The following is a 24,267-nucleotide window of genomic DNA, read 5'->3' on the forward strand; positions in this document are numbered from 1 at the left end:
GAAGGAAAAAAAAAAGAGGTTAGAGTGGGAGAGAGCCAAAACATAAGAGACTGTTGAAAACTGAGAACAAACTGAGGGTTGATGGGGGGTGGGAGGGAGGGGATGGTGGGTGATGGGTATTGAGGAGGGCACCTTTTGGGATGAGCACTGGGTGTTGTATGGAAACCAATTTGACAATAAATTTCATATACTGGAAAAAAAAAGGCACATAGCATGATGGTTTGATTTACATATATTAGGAAATGATTACCACAGTAAGTTAGCTAACATGTGTCATCTTATATAGATACAATAAAAATAAAAGGAAAAAATTCCCTCCTTTTGATGAGAATTCTTAGGATCTTCTCTGAACAACTTTCCGGTATATCAGTGTCAACCATAGTCATCATGCTGTACGTTACATCATCATGTACAGGTCATCATGACCTATTTATCTCATAACTGGAAGTTTGTACCTTTTGACAACTTCATCCAATTCTCCCCCCCTCTGCCCCCTGCCTGTGGTAACCACAAATCTGATCTCTTTCTTCTACAAGTTAGGTGATTTTTTGCTTTCTTGTTTTGCTTTTAGATTCTACATAAAAATGAAATCATGCAGTATTTGTCTTTCTCTGTCTGACTTATTTCACTTAGTGTAATGTCCTCAAGTCCATCCATGTTGTCATAAATGATATTATTTCCTCTTTTTTATGGATGAATAATATTCCAGTGTGTATGTATTATATACACCACAAGTTCTTTGTGCATTCATCCATCAATAGACACTTGGGTTGTTTCCATGTCTTGGCTATTGTAAATAATGCTGCAATGAACATGGGGGCACAGACATCTTTTTCAGTTAGTGTTTTCATTTCCTTTGGATATATTCCCAGAAGTGGAATTGCTGAATCATATGGTGGTTGATTTTAATTTTTTTGAGGAACTTCCATGCTGTTTTCCATACTAGCTGCACCAATTTACATTCCCACCAACAGTGCACAGGGTTCCCTTTTCTCCACATCCTTGCCAACACTTGTTACCTCTTGTCTTTTTGATGATGGCCATTCTAACAGGTGTGAGATGCTACCTCACTGTGGTTTTAATTTGCATTTCCTTGATGGCTGGTGATGTTAAGCATCTTTTCTTGTACTTGATGGCCATTCATATATCTTCTTTGGAAAAATGTCTATTCAGGTCCTGTGTCAAATTTTTGAATTGGATTATTTGGGGCTTTGCTTTTTGGTCATTTCGTTTTGTTTTTGCTTTTGAGTTGCCTGTGTTCTTTATATATTTGGATATCAACCCCTTATCAGATATGTTTGCAAATATTTTTTCCTGTTTCATAGGTTGTCTTTTCACTTTGTTGATGGTTTATTTTGCTGACCAGAAGCTTTTTTAGCTTGATGTAGTCCCACTTGTTTAGTCTTTATTTTGTTGTTTGGAGAGCTGCTTTTTTTTTCCTCATGTAATATTCCCAATTGCTACTGTTGTCTCTATTTTCTTGGATGATGAGGTAAATAGAAGGGAAGTTATGTGACTTGCCCAACTGCAACTAACAGGTAGCAACTTGTGGAGTTAGACTGGAACTCAGGCTTCTCACTTCTTAGTTCCCTCTATTTGCCATTACACATTACTGATCCTGGAACATTGAATTAACTAGCTCCACACTCTAACTGTGAGCTTACCAGCCCAGTTCACACCACCACCACTATAGGAATGAAGGGGCAAAAGGAGTTATAATTTATCTTAAAATTTCTAGTGGATGCGTGAATGAGGAGTGATGTTAAGGAAAGCATAGAAAAAGGATGCTAATCTCCCTCATGCTGGTCCTCAGGTACTGGAACTCCTTAAGCAACCTGGTGGCATCCTTGCTGAATTCTGTGCGCTCCATTGCCTCCCTGCTGCTACTCCTCTTCCTCTTCATCATCATCTTCTCCCTCCTGGGGATGCAGCTCTTTGGAGGAAAGTTCAACTTTGATGAGATGCAGACTCGGAGGAGCACATTTGATAACTTTCCTCAGTCCCTACTCACCGTGTTTCAGGTATGGACTCTTCTCTGCTGGGATTATGAGCAGGAGGGTGGTTGAGTGGCAGGGTTGGGTTTGGGTGGGAAGATGGAGTCTTGAAAAGGTGGTGGAAAGCTTCACCCTTACACTGGGCAGCCAAAGCCAGCCTAGATCAGTCATGGAGGGACCATGCCCAGTTGAGTCCTGAGTTCTTGTAGTTCCCCCTACCCTCAGTCCCCCATGGAATTCCACTGTTGTATGAACCACTGGGGTAAAAAAATCTAAATGAGTAGTTTAAAAACTCTTGCTTAACCACAGAAACTTCAGATAAATTCTGCAGGAAAGCCCAAAGTATAAACAAAGGAAAGCAGACTGCCCTCATTGGGAGAGGAGAGGGTGATGGGGCTCCGTCTTTCCTACCCACCATTCTTGCCCCTTGTTACTCTTTCAATGAATACATTCACATTTGCAAAAGGGCCCTGAGGAATGGCTGATGGCAGCCATCTTGTGCACTGCATGTGAGTAGAAAGAGATGCTTTAACCAGGAACGCCTTTCAGTCACTTCTCAAATAATATCATGCCAGTGCACTTTGTCTAAGTATAGGGTCAAACTTGCCCAGGTCAGTAGTTCAGAGCCCCTGGGAGGAAAACTGGGGGCCAAGAGGAGGGAAAGAGGTGGAAAAGAGATTTTAGACATTTTTGTTAACATAGTGGGGCAGGGCAGGGGAGTTTTGGGGTTTGCTGTTGGTCTAACGCTGTGTCCCTTATTGGTGGGAATGTGTCATTCAGATCCTGACCGGGGAGGACTGGAATTCGGTGATGTATGATGGGATCATGGCTTATGGCGGCCCCTCTTTTCCAGGGATGTTAGTCTGTATTTACTTCATCATCCTCTTCATCTGTGGAAACTGTATCCTTTGCTCCTGCCTCCCCGCCCCTGCCGCCTCACCCTCCCTCAGCCTGCAGCACGATGCCAAATATGTGTGCCCAGCAGGTCCTGACTTGGGGTTGAAAACTGTGGTTCCCCATCCACAGGGCCCCCAGGCAAGCAGGGGAAAGGTGTGCTCTGGGAAGAAAACGTTTCCTGTCCCAGAACCACCTTAACTGTGGAGGCAGGTCTTGGTGAAAGCCTGGCTCTTTGGCATAGGCGGGGATGTAAGTTCATATTCCTGAGCCAGTTTGGGCTGCAGTGTTGCCTGACTCCAGGAGGCACGATCTCATTGTAGTCTAGGTGAACAACGCCCCCTGGTGTTGTGCATGTACAGCTACTCACATAGATTCCAATGTGAACACACTTGGAGTTGGGCTCCAATGCCTTGGGCTGTTGCTGCTGGAGGTAGGAAATGCAGTTAAGGGGGACTGAGCCATCATTCTTGAAATGACCTTCATCTCTCCTCCCTATTTTCTGCTCAGTGTCCCTCCCTCTGAAGCCACTTTCCAGGACTTTAGTCACAGGCAAAGCTGGACAGGCTTCACCAAGCAGACCTGACAGGTCCTTCCTGATCCAGGCCATGGGCAGCTTTCCAGGGACTCAAGCTGCAGGCGGTATTCTCTCCTGCTGGTCAAAACCCCAAGAGGGTTGTGTGCAGAGGCAGATGGTAAAGTAGAAGCAGCTCTGGCCCAAGATTCGGGTTTAAATCATAGTTTAATGTAGTGCCCAAGGCATGAACATTGATGCTGACAGACAGGCTTCACCTTTTCCCAACTGGGTGATCTCCAGCAAACTAAAGGTTCTCTACCTCAGTGTCTGTAAAATGGGGTGATGAAACACTACTGCCTACTACTTAAGGGGTCATGATGAAGTTTAATGAGATAATTTATGCAAAGCCCCTCCCCTGCCTGCCACAGCGCCAGGGGACCAAGGGCAGGTGCACAGTAAGATCCTTGGTCAAGCCCTTCACCTCTGTGGGTTGTGGCTTTCCTATATGTGAAATTGTGTGATTATCTGGGTGCCTGGGGGTGGAGGTTAGACTTAACAATATTAAGACCCCTTTCATCTATACTTTCTTTGATTCTGCAATCCTCTGACCCACAGTGTTTCTGTTCAAGGTTAGGGATGAGGGCAAGAAGGAAAGGGCAAATGACTACTTCATTTAGGAGTTTCCAAGATTCAGCCAGCTCCAGCTGGACACTGCAAGGGTCTTTGTATGTGCAGGCTCAGATTAAGAGTTGGCAGAGATATCAGGCCGCCTCCTCAGTGCCCAGTTTTAATGAACCGCTCTTACGAGCATTCTGCATTCTGCTAGAGACAATGCTGTTTATAATGTCAGTTACAGCCAGTCATCTCAGTGGGGAAACCAATAATGAAACCCAGCAATTAAAGAGCAAGGCAGGCTTGCTGCCTCACTCCCTGCCCACTCCACCCTGCAGGCTATCCTGCTCTTGACCCCTTAGAAAACTCCTAGTAGCTAGTAGGGTAATGGGGAGGGAAAGGTGTGGAGGAGGGACATTACTGGGCTCTGAACTCCTCACAGTGAGTCACCACTGAGCTCACCCTATGAGTGAGGAAGTCTACCCCTGCATGTCTTGCACCCTCCCTGCCCCCTGTGCCCACCAAATACCCCAAGGCCAAGGGTCATTTTCTTTAAGAATGGACACAAACAGATATCCTACTGAATGTGTTCTTGGCCATTGCTGTGGACAACCTGGCTGATGCTGAGAGCCTCACATCTGCCCAAAAGGAGGAGGAAGAAGAGAAGGAGAGAAAGAAGCTGGCCAGGTAACCCTCTAAGCTTACCTAGACCCAAAGCCCCAGGGTCCCAGTTCTGGAATGCCATTCCCATTAGTGATAAAGAGAGGCTTCGGTGCTGGCCTCTGTCAGCCATCCCTCCTAGAGGGCACTGGGTTTGAGGCTTCACAGTAAGCTTCACCCAACTTTCTCTACTATTTATTAGGTATTGCCCTAAAATGGGGAACATTGTGAATTATAGTATTTGTGAAGGTATTCTATTTCCCACCTGTCTAAGAAGTTGGGGGATTCTCTTTTGAGAAGGAAGGTCATGATAGGTGGTGGGAATGAAGGATGGGTAGAGGAGGAAGGCAGCTGCTTAGAGGGGAAATGCAATTCCAGCTGAGTGATAACTTTTTGCTGTTTTATAAATCATTGCCAGTGTTAAGAAAACAAGATAAGGCCCTGCATTGTCTTCTGTCATTGTCTAGATGGGACTGTCATACGCCACACATCTGCTGGATACCAAGCAGAGTTTTCTAGGAACCAATCCTGAATCAGATCCAAAATCTTTCTCTGATTCAGACATAGACTAGAGCAACTGAGAAGCTGAAATAGTCCAACTAAGTACAAGACAGAGCAAAGTGTGGCTTGGTGCCTGGATGGAGGGCCCAGCCCAACAGCATCTGTGATTGAGTGATACATGCCATGTGCCCTGGGTAAAGGATGATGGACATAGGCCCAGGGAATCTGCTCCCACTAGTCCCCAGAAGACCACAAGGTAGTTGATTTCTTCATGTCTCCTGTCATTCAGTAAACATCCCTTTAATTTTTCTACCTGCTGACCGGCCAGGACTGCCAGCCCAGAGAAAAAGCAAGAGATAATGGAAAAGCCAGCTGTGGAGGAAACCAAGGAGGAGAAAATTGAGCTGAAATCCATTACAGCTGATGGAGAGTCCCCACCCACCACCAAGGTAAGAAGCCATCTTATTCCAGGAGCTGAGAGGGCCATTGCTGGGGGAAGGAGGGCAAAGCCTTCTCAGACCACCCATGGAAACGAGGGAGGAAGGAAGAAAAGAGACTCAGTGGAACAAAGCCCATGAAGATGGACCAGAAACACTAGGAATGTGAAGAGAAGGCAGACTGGTTGAATTCCAGCCTTCTGTCAATGTCTTGAAGGATATATACAAGATAATAAGGATATACTTTTGAGTCAACAGCTCAACCACTAACCGTGATGCAATTTCAAGGCTCTAAGCCTCTCAAACAATGGAATGTCTCTAATTGGATTCTTCCTCCTTCTCTCCTTTGGCTGCCTAGATCAACATGGATGACCTCCAGCCCAATGAAAATGAAGATAAGGGTCCCTACCCCAACCCAGAAAATACAGGTACCAATCCCACTGCCTAACTCTGAGGTTGGGAGGTTGGGGGTAGAGAGCCAAGTTCTAAAGCCACATGGAACTACCTATGTATTAGGATCAATGGCTCCAGTTTCCCTCTACAAGCACCTTGCACTGATAAATGCCTTTTGTCTCTGTAGCTAGGCATTACCAATCATCATCCAGAGGAGAACTTTGCTCCTGGCTTCCTCGTAATAACAATATAACATTAAACAAATTGTGTTTGAGCAGTGCTGATTCTATGACTTTTGGAAGGGGGATTCTATATACATTTAAGGTTTTATTATATCCTATGCTGTAAAATCATTAACTTATATAATTTATTAATATAACATATGTTGCAGTGTTACACTCACTTAATAGTAAATCCCGACACTGCCTTGTCCTTACTCAGGAGGCAGTGCTGAGTACAAGGACAGCTGCCACCACAGATGTCCCACTTGTTGCTTTGTCAAATGCTTTCATTTATTACAAAAAGAGCTCTTACCAACTCAGCCTTCTCATCTTCTGATACATAGATTGGCAGGCAGTCTCCTTTGAGAGGGCTTAATGTCAGAGGTCCTTAGACCTGCCTCCAGAATTCCCTTGTCTCCTTCATGAAACTCTACATCCTGTACAAACCCTCTGTTCACCTTCCTTTTACCTAGAAGTGCAGCTATTATTACCAGCTTCAAGCTTGCAGTCAACTGCACACAATCGAGGGACTGTTGTTTTACTGACATTTCCTTCTCTGTGCAGGTTAAGCTACATCTGGGTTGGTAACCACATTAAGTGGCTAAAAACCTTCTACATTTATGAGCAAAGCTAGGTTTTCCTTTTGACCTTCTCCCCACCAGTTCTCTGCTGGCTTGTCTGCAAAGACACTGGTGGCCATCTTCCATTTTCCTTAGGAAGCAGGTTTGCCGTGGTCATTCTACCCTCACTCACCTCCTGCCTCGAGGGAAGGAGGATTCGATTTCCTGGGGATTGGACAGAAGAAAGAACAAGAAGGGTGTTTCCATATGCTGGGCACTAAGCCTTCCAAAGTCTGAAAGCTCTCTGGGTGGGAATTCTTACAGAATTTCAAAGATAGACTAGACATGTTGACCAAATGCAACGGGGAATCCTGTCTTAGTCCTGAATCAACAAATTAACTCTAAAATGACATTTTTTAGATAATTGGAGGGAAATTGAATATGGACTGGAAACTAAGGATTTAAAGTAGTTTTTGTTCATTTTGTTACTGTAGTGATGTTGTCGTAGTTCTAGCTTATACGTATTGAAGTGTGTATGTCTGGAGTCTAGAATGTTTAGAAGCTCCCTTAAAATACTCCAGCAACTCCTGGTGAAGCTGGGTGTGGAGGTTTGCCACACAAGTCTCTCTACTTGTGTGTATATTTTTAAAGTTTAAAAAGAAAAACAGTGATAAAAGAAATCCCTCTGAGTCCTGGGCAGAGCTGGCCCAGGTCCCCCTGCACACAGCATACAGGAGCAGAGAGTGGGCTTGAGGGTCCTTTCACAACGTGCCCAGCTGCAGGCAGGCCCAGGCCTGCTCCTTCTACCGGGCAGGGGGCAGCCACACATATGCCAATAATCTCCAGTTTCATCCATCTAAATATACTCATGGCTTTTCTCTTCTTTGATGCTCTATGACATCAAAGAGAAAAAGGCCAGTGGAAAAAAGATTAATGAAAACATTGTCACCTTATTGGCAACCATTGAAATGTCTCTCTGTTGACCCAGCTTTGAGGATTCTTGGAATGGTTTTGCTTTTAAACTGAAAAGCTATTCCCACACTCTGCTAATTCCTCACGATTCTTTAGGTTTTATAGAGTGTCCTTTCACTAGTCATGTGGCCACCATTCTCTAGCCTGCTCCAGACCCAGACCTTCCCAGGTTTCTCACAGGCATCTCATACAGCTGTGTTGGTTTGTAGACAGTGGAGGCTGTCCTGCCTCAGCCACTGCCACTCTCAGGCTGTGAAGATCAGCCCCTGTGGCCCCCTTGTTTGTTCTCCATCCCTAATTTCCATTTTCTTGCCCAAGAGTGGTGTGCTCTTACAACTGGTGGCTCCACATGTTCCCCCTCACTCCAAGGAACCAGCTTCTGCTTCCCAGCTCCTCCTTCCCCTGTCTCTGCAGGTCACCTCTTGGACCCTAATCCCAGGTGCAACAGAAGTCCCCAAAGACTCCTCCCCAGGTCACTTGGCCTGCTGTCTTTGTTCTTGTCAATCTCTCATTCCCACAGGCTCTTCTCTCCTCTGAACCGTAAAAGGCAAAGAACCTGATCTGCCTCTGCTGTGTCTGCTTCACGAAGATACCCTTTGGGAGGCAGCAGTGGTGAACACTGTACCTGCCCCACTTGCAGCCAGACTCCCAGAGAGAGAAGGGGCAGGGCCAAGGAATATTCTCACACCCTCCTCCTGCCCCACTTCTCTCTGGGGTACACCTGTGCCTATACCCCATCCCCAGGATGCTGTGCATGCTTGTCCAGGCTGCACCCAAGCATTTGTGCTGAAGCGGCTGAGGGGGGCTGAGCTCCAGCCTACATTCCCCTAGCAGGGGCCTCTGTCCTTATGTGAACACCTAGCAGAGTGGGGCCTGCTTCTGATTCACACAAAGTGCTAACTGGCCAGCAGTGGAGCATCAGTCCTTCCCTCCCTGTTTAAGCCCCAAAACTCAACAGTTGGTTTGAGCCTCCCTGCTTAGTATACACTAGATTTTAGAAATCTCTACTCACCCAGGAAATGTGCCAAGTTGTGCTTTTACTTAACCAACTCTTTTTTTTTAATATGAAATTTATTGTCAGATTGGTTTCCATACAACACCCAGTGCTCATCCCAAAATGTGCCCTCCTCAATACCCATCACCCACCCTCCCCTCCCTTCCACCCCCCATCAACCCTCAGTTTGTTCTCAGTTTTTAAGAGTCTCTTATGCTTTGGCTCTCTCCCTCTCTAACCTCTTTTTTTTTCTTCCCCTCCCCCATGGACTTCTGTTAAGTTTCTCAGGATCCACATAAGAGTGAAAACATATGGTATCTGTCTTTCTCTGTATGTCTTTCTCTTATTTCACTTTATTTGAGTGAACATACAGATGTTAAGAGTCATCAAGGACTTAAAATTAAGAGACACTTGAAAAGGAAACGTGAATGATATCAGAGAAGGCATAGGACAGCACCAGGTGCTGTGGGGAGACTCAAACTGCTGCAAGGGGTTCTAGCAGAAGCAGGGCAGTGAGGTGTGGTGGGGGAGAGACAGCCAGCCTTCACAGAGAAAGGTGGGCTGGGCTGGGCTTTGTGTCTGGGGAGTTGGAGAGGAAATAAGTTGTTTCAGAACATACTACTGTCATAGACGGGGAGCTGGAAGAAACCATGGAGATAGTCATTCACTTACATGTACCAGGCACTGTGGTAGGCACCAGGGATACACCTGTGGGCAAGACAGAGAAGGCTGCTCCTCTCCTGGAGCTTACATTTCAGTGGGGAGACAGACAATGAGCAAGAAAGGGGGCCAACTGAAAGGCAACATGAGGTGGCAGTAAGCAGCAAAGAAGTAATGAAACCAAGAGGTGTGTTACAAGTTACTCACTGGCACAGGCTGCTTTGGCTGTGTAGTCAGCGAAGGCATTAGGGCTGAAACCTGAATAAGTCACAGGAATTAGATGTATGGAAATGAGAGGAAAGAGCTTTCTAGGTGGAGGGCTAGCAATTTCAGAATCTCTTGGGCAGAATGTACCTGTCTGTGGAGGAATCCAAAGAGGCCAGTGTGCATGGAGCAGAGAGAATGAAGGGGAAAGGTAGTGGGTGGGACAGGGACTAGGCAGGGGCAGGTGGGACAAGGCTTCAAAGGCCTCCTGAGAGGTTTGGATCTGAGCTGATGCAATAGAGAATCACCCAAGGTTCTCAAGCAGAGGAAGACATGATCTAGTGTTGGAATTACCTTTGGAAGACTGTGCCGCATAAAGACAGGGCAGTAGATGGTCAGGATGAGGACTGGAGGCAGTGAGGATGTTAGCAGTGGTCCTGGTGAGAGGCAGTGGCTGCTCAGCCCAGGGTGGTGGTGCTGCAGACAGAGAAGTGGCAGGACTGGCACTGCATTTTGCAGGACTTGCTAGTGGCCTAGAAGTCAGGGGGAGAGGGTGAGCAGTGGAGGGAGATGAGGTTTTAAACTGAGCCAGCAGAGAAGATGCCCAGTGCAGCAACAGGGGCATCCTCAGCTTTATGTCTCAGTACTCCACCCACAAAGCTCACCTCAAGGTGCCAATCACACCAATGAACTCTGGGGCTGCACTAAAAACTGTAAGTTCCTTGAGGGCAAGAACCACAGCTTTGTGTTCGGTACACTGTAGGCAGTAGGTGTTAGAAGTAATTATTTTTATTTGAATCAGCCATGAGCAAAATCACAGAAGTGAAAACGAGTGTCAAATGGGTAGGGGACATGGATCACCAAGGACCAAGAGTGGGGCATCCAGCCCCACAGTGGTTTTACTTTTGAGCACTGGACGCAGCCATCTGGAAAACAGCAGCAACCCTGAAGTGTGGCAACACCTTACTGGCCACACTTCTCCAAACCCCAAGAATGGGGATGGGAAAACTGGAGATCCCACAGGGTCCCCTGGCATCTGGGAGTGGAAGTCTAGGCGACTCAGTTGCCAACCCCAAAAATGAACTTTACTTGACTTTTCCTCCCCTGCCAACCTCTCTCCTTACACTTAATACATGCAAAGCATCACATCTGTCAGATTTCTTTCCCTTTGAAGATTTGTGTTTGTCCTTCAGAAGTAGTTTCCTCCTAAACACTATGCCTGGAATTCAGCTCATGTGTGTCTGAATGGACCAACTGACTTGCTTCTCCCCAGGAATGGAAATCAGGGTAGAGCTTCACAAACCATGAGGCAAGCTATTGCAGATGAAAGAGCATGCAAAATTCTTCACCAGGAACTTGGAAAAACACAAAGCTAGTAAATATGTTTTTCTATAAACACACATGATTAAAATAAGCATTAAATTACCTGTTACCAAATTATCATGAATAAGAAAGTGTTGGGTCATTTAGAGCAAAACTGAAAAGAATACAAACAGCTGAGCAGGAATTTAAGATCCTTCTCAATTAAATTTCATTTATAAATATTGTGATTCAGGCCAACTCCTGTTTTACTTATTTTGCTTTACAAGGAGACTCTGCCTTTCTTTTACTTACCAAGGTTTGGTTAGAAAGCTTCAACCAGGGGCGCCTGGGTGGCACAGTCGGTTAAGCGTCCGACTTCAGCCAGGTCACGATCTCGCGGTCCGTGAGTTCGAGCCCCGCGTCAGGCTCTGGGCTGATGGCTCGGAGCCTGGAGCCTGTTTCCGATTCTGTGTCTCCCTCTCTCTCTGCCCCTCCCCCGTTCATGCTCTGTCTCTCTCTGTCCCAAAAATAAATAAAAAACGTTGAAAAAAAAATTTTTAAAAAAGAAAAAAAAAAAAAGAAAGCTTCAACCATTGGCCTGTTCACCTCGTGCCTCTCTTCTGCTAAAAATATTAATTGCTTTGCTGGTCAGCTCTAATTATGCCAGGGGGATAAAAATTTGATTTATTCCTATATTCTTCTGGTCCCCCCAAAAAGCCTTGGGCCCCTAAATGCTTCTTGCTTGATAAAAAAAAAAAAAACACTTTCTGTGGTTGATGGGCATTGAGGAGGGCACTTGTTGGGATGAGCACTGAGTGTTGTATGGAAACCAGTTTGACAATAAATTATATTTAAAAAATAAAAAAAGAACCACTATCTGTGCCAGGCATTTTTTTTTCCTTGGCACAACCTAGCTTCATTTTAACAGAAGAAGAGAGACCATGCAGAGACATGGCTGGTCCCTAAGATAAACGTCCTGTAACTATCTTTCCAACCAGCTTAGTCTCCACCTGACCCTCTTCTTTTGTAAAGTCCCTTTCTTTATAAAGCAGATGTTGATGTGAAAGTGTAATCATCAAAAAACAAGGGCTACTATGTGCTGAGCAGAGTGTCTCTCTCCAGGGTTTTCAGCACATGAAGAAATGGAACAGATACATGTAAAGTCAGGCATTCAAGGTATTTGGTCCCAAGTGCCGAGTGAATGCAGGAGAATGACAGGGCTGCTAGAATCACATGAAGGTCATTCTCAAGAGCCCAGGTATTCGGGAGAGCCAAGTGAATGATGCTGTCTTACCTGGGAGTCCTTCTGGCTCTACACTGGGAGATGAGAGCATTTCAAATAAGGAGACAGCATGAGGAAAGGAGAAAGCACATGGCGAGTGTATTCATTTCCTGGGGCTGTCATAACAAATTACCATGAACTTGGTGGCTTAAACCAGCAAATATTTATTCTCTCACAGTTCTGGAGCCTATAAGTCTGAAAGCAGGTATTAGCAGGACCATCCTCTCTCTAAAGGCTCTGGAAAGAATCCCATTCTCGCCTTGTCCCCATCTCTGCCAGTGGCCAGCAATCCTTGGTGCTCCTTGGCTTCCAGCCTCATCTCTCTGGTTTCTGCCTCTGTCTTCATGCGTGTGTGTGTGTCTGTGTCTCCTTATAAGAATAATAGTCCTTGGATTTAGGGCCCACCCCACTCCAGTATAACTTCATCATGACTATACATCTACAAAGTTACTGTTTCCAAAGTAAGGTCATGTTCTGAGGTTCCAGGTAGGCATGAATTTTGGGGGGACGTTATTCAACCCACTACTACAAACCTTCAGAAAACAGTTTGATGTGAGTGGAAAATTTGTTAGGGAATAACAGCAGGCAGAGATCAGACTGAGAAAGATGCTAAGCACTACTTACAGGCTAAGAGTCTTCTCTGTGGGTAGAGATAGTAACAACAGCTAACATTTATATAGCACTTGCTATGTGCCAGGCGCCACTCTGAGGTATGTATGTACTATTATCCCATTTGCAGATGGGGAAACTGAGACCAGAAAGACTAAATGCCAGAAAGAAACAGAGCCAAGATTTGGATCTAGACATGGCCAGAGAACCCATGTTGTTACTCCCATTCCCTCTCTAAACATTTTTAAATGCATTTGACCAGAACAAGATATGTAGTAGTTTCCTTCCATGGGCAGTGGCCGTGTAAGCAAAGGATTTTGCTTTTGGTCCACAGTAAATGTGGCCCCTGCCCAGGATAACAAAGGGGCTTCTCAAACTAGTGTTAATGTCTAGTCTTTTGAATGAAGTGCCTTTTGTGGCCAACATCACTGTCCTATTATCCCTACAGCACATGAGTTTTCGGCATTTTTCAGGAATGGGAGTGTTGATTTTAAACTCCAAGGATGGAGTTGATTGCAAGTCACGTAAGCCATACCCATTACCCTACCTGCAGCCTAGATGGACAGGCACACCTGGCAATGCCCCAGTCTTCCCCGATCACCTTTCCTAGTGCCTTACAACTAGAATGACCAACCATCCCAATCTGCATGGGACTGAGGAGTCTCTTGGGATGTGGGAATTTCAGTTTAAAAACCAGCACAGTCCTTGACATGAACTAGCCACCCTACTTACAACCCCCTTTGTCATGTGCTGCCAGAAAAGTCTCTCTAACAAAGATTCTAGCAGCACTCACAGGGAGAGAGCTGAATGTCTTTGTTGATACCCTTCATTTTCAGAGATGCAAATGATGTCTTGATTCTGGTTGGTAGGAAGCTATCTGGAAGTAGGCAGCATAGTGGTAAAAACCTAGTGGGAGTAGTGGAGTTATTTAGAATGGTGCTTTTTTTCTTACAGGAGAAGACGATGAAGAGGAGCCTGAGATGCCTGTGGGCCCCCGCCCACGACCACTCTCTGAGCTGCACCTTAAGGAAAAGGCAGTGCCCATGCCAGAAGCCAGTGCATTTTTCATCTTCAGCCCCAACAACAGGTATGCAAGAATGGTGGGGAAGGTGGGACTCTACTCTCTCCATGCTACAAGCACAACAGATGCTAACATCCTCCAGCCTCTGAGTGGAGCCTGGGACTCTCCCAATCCCCCACAACTTGTGCAAACAGGCACTGATTTAGGGAAAAGTATCCTATATTCCAAATCAGAAGACTTGGGTCTGTTTTTCCCTCCATTTTTTGACACATGTAAACTCTATTTCTACACTTTTGGTGATTACCCTTGGTAATTTACTAAGTCTATTTAACTTAAAATCTGAAGTTAAGCAGTATCCTACACCTCCTCCTGCAAAATAGAAAGAGCTTATACTGTTTTAACTTCTCTCAGCCCTCCTACCTTACATGTTATTAATTAGTATTTTAGTCCTGTCCTTTATTTTTAACTTCACAAGTTAGACATTATTATCATTTTCATTATTATTATATAGACCAATGTATACTTGGATTTACATACAACTTCCCATTTTACTCATTCACCATTTTTTAATGTATCTCAGTCCACCCTTCTGTAATCATTTTCTTCCTAAAGCACATTCTTTAGAAGCCCCTAGTGTTTCTTTTTGATGTTGTTTTTGTTTATGTTTTTATTTATTTTTTTTACTATGAAATTTATTGTCAAATTGGTTTCCATACAACACCCAGTGCTCATCCCAACAGGTGCCCTCCTCAATACCCATCACCCACCATCCCCTCCCTCCCACCCCTCATCAACCCTCAGTTTGTTCTCAGTTTTTTAAGAGTCTCTTATGATTTGGCTCCCTCCCTCTCTAACTTTTTTTTTCCTTCCCCTCCTCCATGGTCTTCTGTTAAGTTTCTAGGATCCACATAAGAGTGAAAACATATGGTATCTGTCTTTCTCTGTATGACTTATTTCACTTAGCATAACACTCTCCAGTTCCATCCATGTTGCTACAAAAGGCCATATTTCATTCTTTCTCATTGCCACACAGTATTCCATTGTGTATATAAACCACAATTTCTTTATCCATTCATCAGTTGATGGACATTTAGGCTCTTTCCATAATTTGGCAATTATTGAAAGTGCTGCTATAAACATTGGGGTACAAGTGCCCCTATGCATCAGCACTCCTGTATCCCTTGGGTAAATTCCTAGCAGTGCTATTGCTGGGTCATAGGATAGATCTATTTTTAATTTTTTGAGGAACCTCCACACTGTTTTCCAGAGTGGCTGCACCAGTTTGCATTCCCACCAACAGTGCAAGAGGGTTCCCGTTTCTCCACATCCTTGCCAGCATCTATAGTCTCCTGATTTGTTCATTTTAGCCACTCTGACTGGCATGAGGTGGTATCTGAGTGTGGTTTTGGTTTGTATTTCCCTGATGAGGAGCGACGTTGAGCATCTTTTCATGTGCCTGTTGGCTATCTGGATGTCTTCTTTAGAGAAGTGTCTATTCATGTTTTCTGCCCATTTCTTCACTGGATTACTTGTTTTTCAGGTGTGGAGTTTGGTGAGTTTTTATAGGTTTTGGATACTAGCCCTTTGTCCAATATGTCATTTACAGATATCTTTTCCCATTCCATTGGTTGCCTTTTAGTTTTATTGACTGTTTCCTTTGCAATGCAGAAGCTTTTTATCTTGAGGGGGTCCCAATAGTTAACTTTTGCTTTTATTTCTCTTGCCTTTGGAGATGGGTTGAGTAAGAAGTTGCTGCGGCTGAGGTCAAAGAGGTTGTTGCCTGTTTTCTCTTCTAAGGTTTTGATGGTTTCCTGTCTCACATTTAGGTCTTTCACCCATTTTGAGTTTGTTTTTGTGTATGGTGTAAGAAAGTGGTCCAGTTTCATTCTTCTACATGTTGCTGTCCAGTTCTTCCAGCACCATTTGCTAAAGAGACTGTCTTTATTCCATTGGATACTCTTTCCTGCTTTGTCAAAGATTAGTTGGGCATGTATTTGTAGGTCCAGTTCTGGGTTCTCTATTCTATTCCATTGATCTATGTGTCTGTTTTTGTGCCAATACCATGCTGTCTTGATGATTACAGCTTTGTAGTAGAGGCTAATGTCTGGGATTGTGATGCCTCCCACTTTGGTCTTCTTCAATATTACTTTGGCTATTCGAGGTCTTTTGTGGTTCCATACAAATTTTAGGATTGCTTGTTCTAGCTTTGAGAAGAATGCTGGTGCAATTTTGATTGGGATTGTATTGAATGTGTAGATAGCTTTGGGTAGTATTGACCCAAAGCCCCTAGTGTTTCTTTATATAAAGTCATTTGACCTGTTTATCTCTTGTTCTTATTTTCATTTCTTGTTCTTGAAAGATAGTTTTGCTGTGTACACAATGTTAGGTTGACAGGATTTGTCTTTTAATATATCAAAGGTATTATTATACTGTATTTTTCCTACTATCATTCCTTTGTAGATAATCTTCCCCTTACCTCTAGCTGTTTTGAATATCTTATGTTGCCTTTGGTATTGTATAGATATACTACCATGTGTCTAGATATGGATTTCTGGCCATTAATCCTGCTTGGAATGTTATTGATTTATATTTTTCTCTAATTGTCAAAAAAAAAAACATTAAAAATTAGAATGAGAATTGCTAATTCTTGAAAATCTCTTAATCTCTTTCTATTCTTTCCTTCTAGCATTCCAAGTAGACATATGTTAAACCTTCTCATTCTGTCCTCCTACGTCTTAATGTGTCTTATAAATCTTTCACCTCATTACATCTCTTTTAGTATTCAGGGTAGTTTTCTCAGTTATATCTTCCAATTTCTTAATTCTCTCTTTAACTTTGTCTACATTACTGTTTAAACCAGTTTTTATATCGACTTATTTTTTTTTCATTTCAAACAGTTCCATTTGCAGCTTGATTTTCTAGAGCCATCTGTCTATATCTAATACTTCTCCTATTAATTCCTCAACTTTGTGATCAAGTCCTTTATTCTGTTAAATATTTCAAATATAGTTGTACATTCTCTATCTGATATGTTCAGTATACACAGTCTTTGGGAGGGCGTTCTAAATCATTTATTTGTTGTTTCTTCTGATTTCTCATCTTAGAAGTTCATCCTCTTATGTGCATAATGATTTTTGATTGTGACCTCAGTACTTCATCAGATTCTTGTGGACCTAAATTAATATTGGGAAGCTTTCTTCCAGAGGCTTCTTATGAGTGTTGGCTTAGCCTAAAAGTCCCAAGCTTCTGTGCCCTACCTTAAGACTGGCTTGAAATGCAGTTTCCCCATAGCAGTGCTACTACTAGCATCTATTCTCAGGCAACTCTGCCCTTCCTGGATACCTATCACACAGACCCTGGCTCAGTGGATTTGTTTATTTGTTTGAAAAGGATAATCAATGCAGACCTTCTAACTCTAATGAAGCCAGAATTGTCTCATAGAGTTTTCCCTTCCAAGATTTGCTGCTTCTGCAGCAGTGGGGTCTCTCAGAGCACTACAATGTTGTGAGAAGAAGTCTGAAAGCCTGGATTCAAGCCCTGAACACCGCACCCCCCCACACACAACACTCTACAAATTGTCTTTCTGGGCCAGCCTCTCCTTCCAGGGTTTCAGTGTTTTTACCTATAAAATGAAGATAATAACACCCATATCCCCTTCCTGAGCTGCCAGGATGAGATAGTATATAAGACACACTTGACATTCAAGGATTTAGCCTTTGTGGTACTACCAATGAGTGCCCAGAGGTCCATCCATGTAGTTCTTTATAATTGTGCTGAAGTGTGGAATTGAATTGCATGCCTTGGAGCTATTACACAGGAGCATATTGCCTAGCCAGAGAGTAGGCTTAGCCAGCCTTTCAGCATCGACTCTAGGTGGGATCTGTTGTTCCCTGTATATAAAAATATGAAGGAGATCTTATAAAATGATTTAATGATGGGGAAAAAGAAGTCCCCCCAAAAAAGTCAGTTGTTAATGTCACAGCAGTATATGAAAATATTGGGATTCCTGAAGGTCTCAGATGTAACCCTCCAAAATGTCAAAAGCTTACTGCCTGTGACAGTGCTTTATAGCTGCAAAGTTCTATACAGATGTGCCTCACACTGAGGGTGTAGGGGGGGTGGGATGTGATTGTCACTACCCTCAGCAGTAAGACCTCAGGTTGAAGAGCCCACTCTCAAACTAACAAGCACCTTTGATAAGCTGAAAGAAGGAGTTGAGCTCCAGAGACCCAGGAGCTGCTTCCCTGACCTTTCTGACATACTTCGGTCCTTCTTTCCTCCTCCCCACACAGATTTCGCCTCCAGTGCCACCGCATTGTCAATGACACGATCTTCACCAACCTGATCCTCTTCTTCATTCTGCTCAGCAGCATTTCCCTGGCAGCTGAGGACCCTGTCCAGCACACCTCCTTCAGGAACCATGTATGCATTCCCTTTTGTCCCCTGCACCTCTTCTTCCCAAGGATGGGACTGGGCCCAGAGCTCTGTTGCCAACCTCAATCAAGACCCCAATTCCAAATATTATAATCAGATGCACAATAAAAATTTCTTTAAGAGATTAGGGCTTTGGTAGAAACCATCATAAATGAATAAGAGAACCTGTACCCAAGGCTGGCCTGATTGGCAAAATTCAGGACCTTCATTGCCCTATGGATGTTTCCCTGGTTCCCTATGTACTTAGTAAAAAGTAGCTTCTGACTTCCTGCCTTGCTCCCAATAAACTCTAACTGGTCCTAATCACCAAGCAGATAGGGGGAGCATTGGCAAATAGGTGCCAAAGATGAGGCTGACCTTATACAAAAGAGAGCTTCAGTGACCTTCTGTAGAGTAGAAAATTAAATTTAGAGACCCACCCAAGGCTCTGGTAAACAATACTAAAGGCTAGAGTAAGAACTGCTATATCTCGAAGCCTGAAGACTTTGTCAAATCCCAACCAGATGGACGTGAAGAGAAGAGTCCACCAACCTAAAGTCATACTCATGCCAAACCACTTGGTGGTCCTGCAGCCTGCTTGGTCCAGAGTTTTCTTAAAAAGGTGTTGGCCCTAACTCTGATCCATCACCTGAGATATAACAGAGCGTGAACCACATAGCCTGCCCCCAGCCTCGGCAGTCCTCACATTAAGGATTTTCCTTCCTATGCCCCAAAGAACACAACACCAGTATTTCCACCAACATGAGAAGCCAGCTGAGTCACACCAAAGTGAGTTAAGTATTTTGCATTTTCCTGCAATAAAAAGAAAACCCCACTCTCTGTCCTTTTGACAAGCATCCCAGTGGTCTGATTTGGGTTTGTAAGTAAATTGGATTAATGAGAAAAGCATCCAACCAAATGCTGCCCAGACCCAGGACCCTGGAAGCTCCCCTCACATGTCTGGGGACTTCGTGTGGAGCCACTAAGCTGCCTGAGGCCAGCCCCACTTCAGGATCCAATGTTGTGTATATGCTACTCATCTCCTAACTGTCTGTCTCCACATGGAAAAGCTCACATGACATGTAGTGTGGTTCTGAAGAGTGACTCCTTTTCTGGTGAATGTCCGCTGACCTCTCCTTCCATCCTGCTTCTCTTCCTTCCCACCCCATTCCCACCCTGTTTCTTTTTGTTTTGCAGATTCTGTTTTATTTTGACATTGTTTTCACTACCATTTTCACCATTGAAATTGCTCTGAAGGTAAAGCCCTAATGCCTCTCCCCATCCTGTCCTCCGTGAGCCTCCACTAGCTCTCTGCTGCTGTCTGGCGCTAACACACATGTTTCTGTTGGTGTCGAGTTCACTCTCAGAGCCACTAATCCAATTGTGCTTATTTTTCAGATCCTAGGCAATGCAGACTATGTCTTCACTAGTATCTTTACATTAGAAATTATCCTTAAGGTAATGCAATCTGAGCAATGCACTCTCTGCCTATTTCTCTATATCTGCTGTCTCTTTTCTCTCTTGTTTCTTTCACTCTTTTTTACTCTCAAGCATGAAATTTGATGAATTAGTGCCCCTCACTTTGTGCCCCTCACTTTGTGCCCCTCACTTTGCTCAGGCTCAGAAGCTAGAAGAAACCCACCGCCACTGCTGTGCCTCCTGTCAGCCTGGAAGGCTGGAAGGCTCACAGTGTCAACAATGATGATGTCCTGTCACCAGGTCTGGCACTGTGCCAATGCGTGTTGTGCCCCACCACCCCCACACACCCTACCTCCGGGTCATTGATGACTGACCCCTACTTAGAACTCCCCCTCCCTCCTCCTCCCCAGAGGAGATGCTGCACAAACTCCAAGAGTGGAAAAGCTCATGGGACATGGGAAATCACTTTGTCCATGCCCTTGGACAGCCTTGGTCAACACCTTCCTCCATACAAGTGGCAGGCACTAGGGCTAGGCTCCAGATGGGCCTGGGTGATAGGAATCATGGCCCTAATTAATGCAAGATTTGGGGCCAGTCTTCCATTGGGGGCTTTCAACAGACGACTGTAGATTACTTGAGTCCTCAGTTTCCTGTTGAAAAGCCTTGTTACGATGCCCCTTGCCCTAAGCATAAAAGAAGAACCAGGTCCCAAGCCCCGGTCCTGAGAGCACATGGAGCTGGCCCGGCCTGTGACTGGTGGCCCCAGGTGCTGCTGACCCCTGATGGCAGAACTTCTACAGACTTACCCCATCGGTAGAACCCACCTCTGAAAGCATTGGGATGAGAGAGATTGCTTTCTAAGTTTTATTTTATTACTTCTATTAATTTATAATTAATATATTATTTATATTTATTTTATTATTATTTCTAAGTTTTTCCAGTATACATCTGAGCCTCTAAAACAATGTATTGCCAAACCACTCCATCTGAGACTCAGGATGTGAGTTCTGAGACCCAGGAAAAGTACATTTCAGCATTTGCTTTCTTCTCATTTACCTGAACAGGAGGGTTGTAGGCTCTAAAATATATCCTTCAGCTTGGTGTCTTCTTCCTGGGAGACTCATCTGGGACTCCTCCTCCCAAGGAGTCCAGGCTCCCTCTCCCCCTCCCTGGGGCTGATGCCAGCCACTGTCCACATCTGACCATGTGCCACAGCTAGCCTGCAGACCTTTCTTTTCCTGATGCAACTTCTAAGTCATGACCCAGACTTTTAATGTACATGACAGTTTTGTCACATCCAGATACAAGTTGAGTGGGGCCGTTTTGAGTGTTCACTGTGTCTGTGTCCCCAAAAGGCTGAGCTGTCCAGACCTCCAGCTTCTGTCCCTGGCTCCAGTGACCAAGGGAGTTCCTCAGGTTTCCTCTTCTACTCTAGGACAGTGGATCTGACCAGGCCCCAATCCCTGGGGGTGGGAAAAGGGAACCAAAAGCTGTCTACCTGCATTGAGATGTAGTCTGTAAAACCCCCTTTCCATGGTGAGCTGAGTTCTGGACTTCAGACTCAGGGAGGCACACGAACACCCAAAATTCTTTCCTGGTATAAGAAAAGCTCTGAGGCCCATTTCTCAGGACTCCTCCACAGAGCTTCCCTTATGGATTTCAGTGGTGCTGTTTATCCTTCAAGGTTGCCATGCAAACAGAAGTGAAAGATCTCTTTGCAAACATTATCATGGCAAGAGCCTTCCCTCCCTTCACCCTCTCCCTCTTCTACTCCCTTTGATACTCAGTGTGCTTCTAAATATAAAGCCAAGTCCCCACCCCACTTCCCTGCACCTCCTTCCACTGGGCCCCTCTGCCTTGCCTGAAGGCTCAGCTTTCTACCATGGCACAGACAACGGTCTCATTGTCCAAGGGGCATTTAGTGTCAAGAACAGTTTAAAGACCTGGGGATATTTGGCCTTAAGAAGAAAAGGCTTGTAGGACCATGACTGTTGGCCTGAATACTGCAAAATACTGTCACATAGAGGAGGGACGAGGTGAACTGGGCCCAGCAGTAAGTACATCTAGTAACTAGAAGAGCTGCCTGGGGAGGCAGTAGTCGCCTGTGACTGGACAGAGCGTCTTTCCTGCCCTTCAAGTTCAAAGAGTCAGCAATCTCATGGCCACCTTTTTTTTTCCTGAGGCTGAAAATACCACAGCAATAGGCTTTTCCTATGCAATGGCTTAGAACTAACTGTGTGGCCATTAGCAAAACGGGGTATGGAAAGGACACTTTGCACTGAGTACCTGAACCTGGCCTCTTCTGTTGTCTTAAACGGCTGGAATAATTTTCAAATAAATTCTCATTTTTCAGCACCCAGTTGCCCTTTCTCCTAAGGCCATTCTGCTGGTCCTGCCCAGGCATGTCCCTCCCACCCCTTACACACACACACTTTTTGGAGTGCTGGTCTCATTCTAGGTCCCTGACAAATAGGACCCCAAAGTCAAAGGACAGACGTTGGCACTGTGAGCCCTACTAGTGCACCTATTCAAGGAGTGCTCTTCCCTGACCGTGGAGGGCTCTGTGATGCTCAGTAGTGTCCTCACAATATTTGAAACAAGAGTGAGGCAGGGTCGGACTCAGTGCCTTCTCTGAAACTAAAAGTGAATGGCTAGGGAAGGTGCTTGGCCTTCTGCAGGCACAGAGGCTCTGTGTTTAAGTGAATTATAGGAGCCACCCAAATCCAGTCCCTGCAGTCCTAGATCTTCACTCAGAGACAGGACAGCAAGCCCCTCCTAGATTTTCACTGAGAGACAAGACAGTAAGCTCCTCCAGATGGCAAGCCTATATTCCCCTGCAACCTTTTATATAATATACCCACTTCTAGAAACTGTTGCAGGACACAGGTGCCTGAGTCCCCTGTGACCCCCTGCAGTAGGAGATAAATGGAAAGAATTAGGTTGCAAGAGCTATTTTTGTCAGTTCCCCCTGTGTTTGCTTTTGAATTGCTCTGCGGACATGCTGCCCTGGGCATGCTCTGATTCCAAAGAGATAAACTGGACCCCAGATGACCAGGGAGCTGCTCTCAGTCTCTCAGCCACCGGCTCCAAATTGTTCCCTTTGGCTGATGCATCACGGCCCATGGCCTTTCACAACCCTTAACCTGGAAATCTGCTGGCTCTTAATTCAAATCAACAGAATTGGAAAGGCTATTTGTTGAGCATCTACAGTGACTTTGTACTGAGCTCAGAGAGAGATAATAATAGCCAAGTCCTGTAACAATAATCACCATCCCATGTGCTCCCATTTTAGTCTTCAAAGGACCTCCATGTTGCCTTTCTATGTGTGCCTCATAAAGAAAGGGAATAGTATGCCCACTTTGTAGATGGGGAAACTGAACATCCTTATATAGGAAGAATCCAGAATTCAAATCCAATCTATCTGGCCTCAAGTTCAGTTTTCTCTGATGATAGTAAGTGTTTTACCTGTAATAACTCATTTGATGCCAATAACCCTAGAGGGTAGACATTATCATTACCCTCATTTCTCAGATGAGGAAACAGGGACATAGAAGCTAAGTAACTTGTTCCAGGCCATACAAACAAAATATGATAGAGCTGGGATTCAAACTCAGGCAGCCTGGCTCCAGAGCCTATGCTCTTAACCATGGTCCTACATTGTCCCTCTGTGTGTTCACATAGCTTGGACCTTAAAGAACATCAGTCTAAAGGGAAGATAATAGAATTGAGTTTAGAATATTTGGCATAGATCATAAACACTAATTAAGGTTAGGAAGTGGAGGAATGCTAATTGCCAAATGTATTGGTAGAACTTCTCACTGGGCACTAGGATGCCCAAGACTTGGGTTTGCCCAAGACTGAAGAGTTGCCTGGGTGGTACACAGGACTTTCAGTACCAAAACAGGAATCCTGGGAAAACCAGGACAGTTGGTCACCATACTAGGTGTGTCCCACCTTTCCCCAGATGCCTAGTATCTGAACCTGGCTCTGGGGGTTGATAGAATTTGGAGAGGAGGTTGGGAAGTTTGCATACAAAGGGAAACCTGGTCTGGGCAGTGTCAGCAAAGGGCCCCTCAGGGCCAGGATCAGGGACCTGTGATGAGGAACAGTGGAAAATGAGAGATAGATGGCAGGGCCCAATCTGAAAAGGCTTCAAATATGGAGTCTGGTGTGGTCTAGTAAGTGGAAGGAGCCACTTAACCATCCTGAGCCTGGAATTCTTTTGTGGTTATATAAATGATTGCAGAATATTGTCCTTGGCCCTGCCTCTCTTTCTGCAGTCCTGCCTGCCCCCAGTCCTCTCACTGCTCTTCAGCTTGCCCTACCCAAAGGATGCTGTGGGAGGAGAGGGAGGCATGAGGGGGTCTCTGGAGCTTGGGCAGGGACCACTCATGCTCATGTTTCTCTTTGCCTCCCTGCAGATGACTGCTTATGGGGCTTTCCTACACAAGGGCTCTTTCTGCCGGAACTACTTCAACATCTTGGACCTGCTGGTGGTCAGCGTGTCCCTCATCTCCTTTGGCATCCAGTGAGTAGGACTCCCTCAGCCAATGATGGGGCCACACAACTAGAAATGGGTGTCAGAGAGAACGATCAAGACTC

General features: G+C 44.9%; 1 protein-coding gene across 50 annotated transcripts in view; it reads left to right on the plus strand.

Moving 5' to 3' along the window:
• Positions 1-24,267, plus strand: part of CACNA1C (calcium voltage-gated channel subunit alpha1 C) — a 752,159-nt gene that overhangs the window by 640,475 nt on the left and 87,417 nt on the right. For 18 of the 50 annotated variants that reach the window (XM_058744180.1, XM_058744188.1, XM_058744192.1 and 15 more), the window contains 9 exons: positions 1,814-2,021; positions 2,775-2,895; positions 4,590-4,704; positions 5,507-5,627; positions 5,974-6,043; positions 13,767-13,899; positions 18,126-18,255; positions 19,645-19,704; positions 24,087-24,193. In XM_058744180.1, the coding sequence (XP_058600163.1) occupies positions 1,814-2,021; positions 2,775-2,895; positions 4,590-4,704; positions 5,507-5,627; positions 5,974-6,043; positions 13,767-13,899; positions 18,126-18,255; positions 19,645-19,704; positions 24,087-24,193 (1,065 nt within the window). Of the gene's footprint in view, positions 1-1,813; positions 2,022-2,774; positions 2,896-4,589; positions 4,705-5,506; positions 5,628-5,973; positions 6,044-13,766; positions 13,900-18,125; positions 18,256-19,443; positions 19,504-19,644; positions 19,705-24,086; positions 24,194-24,267 lie in introns of all 50 variants that reach the window. The other 32 variants (XM_058744174.1, XM_058744178.1, XM_058744176.1 and 29 more) reach the window with 2 other exon arrangements.

The sequence above is a fragment of the Neofelis nebulosa genome, chromosome 8 (genome assembly GCF_028018385.1).
Source record: "Neofelis nebulosa isolate mNeoNeb1 chromosome 8, mNeoNeb1.pri, whole genome shotgun sequence".
Classification (NCBI taxonomy): domain Eukaryota; kingdom Metazoa; phylum Chordata; class Mammalia; order Carnivora; family Felidae; genus Neofelis; species Neofelis nebulosa.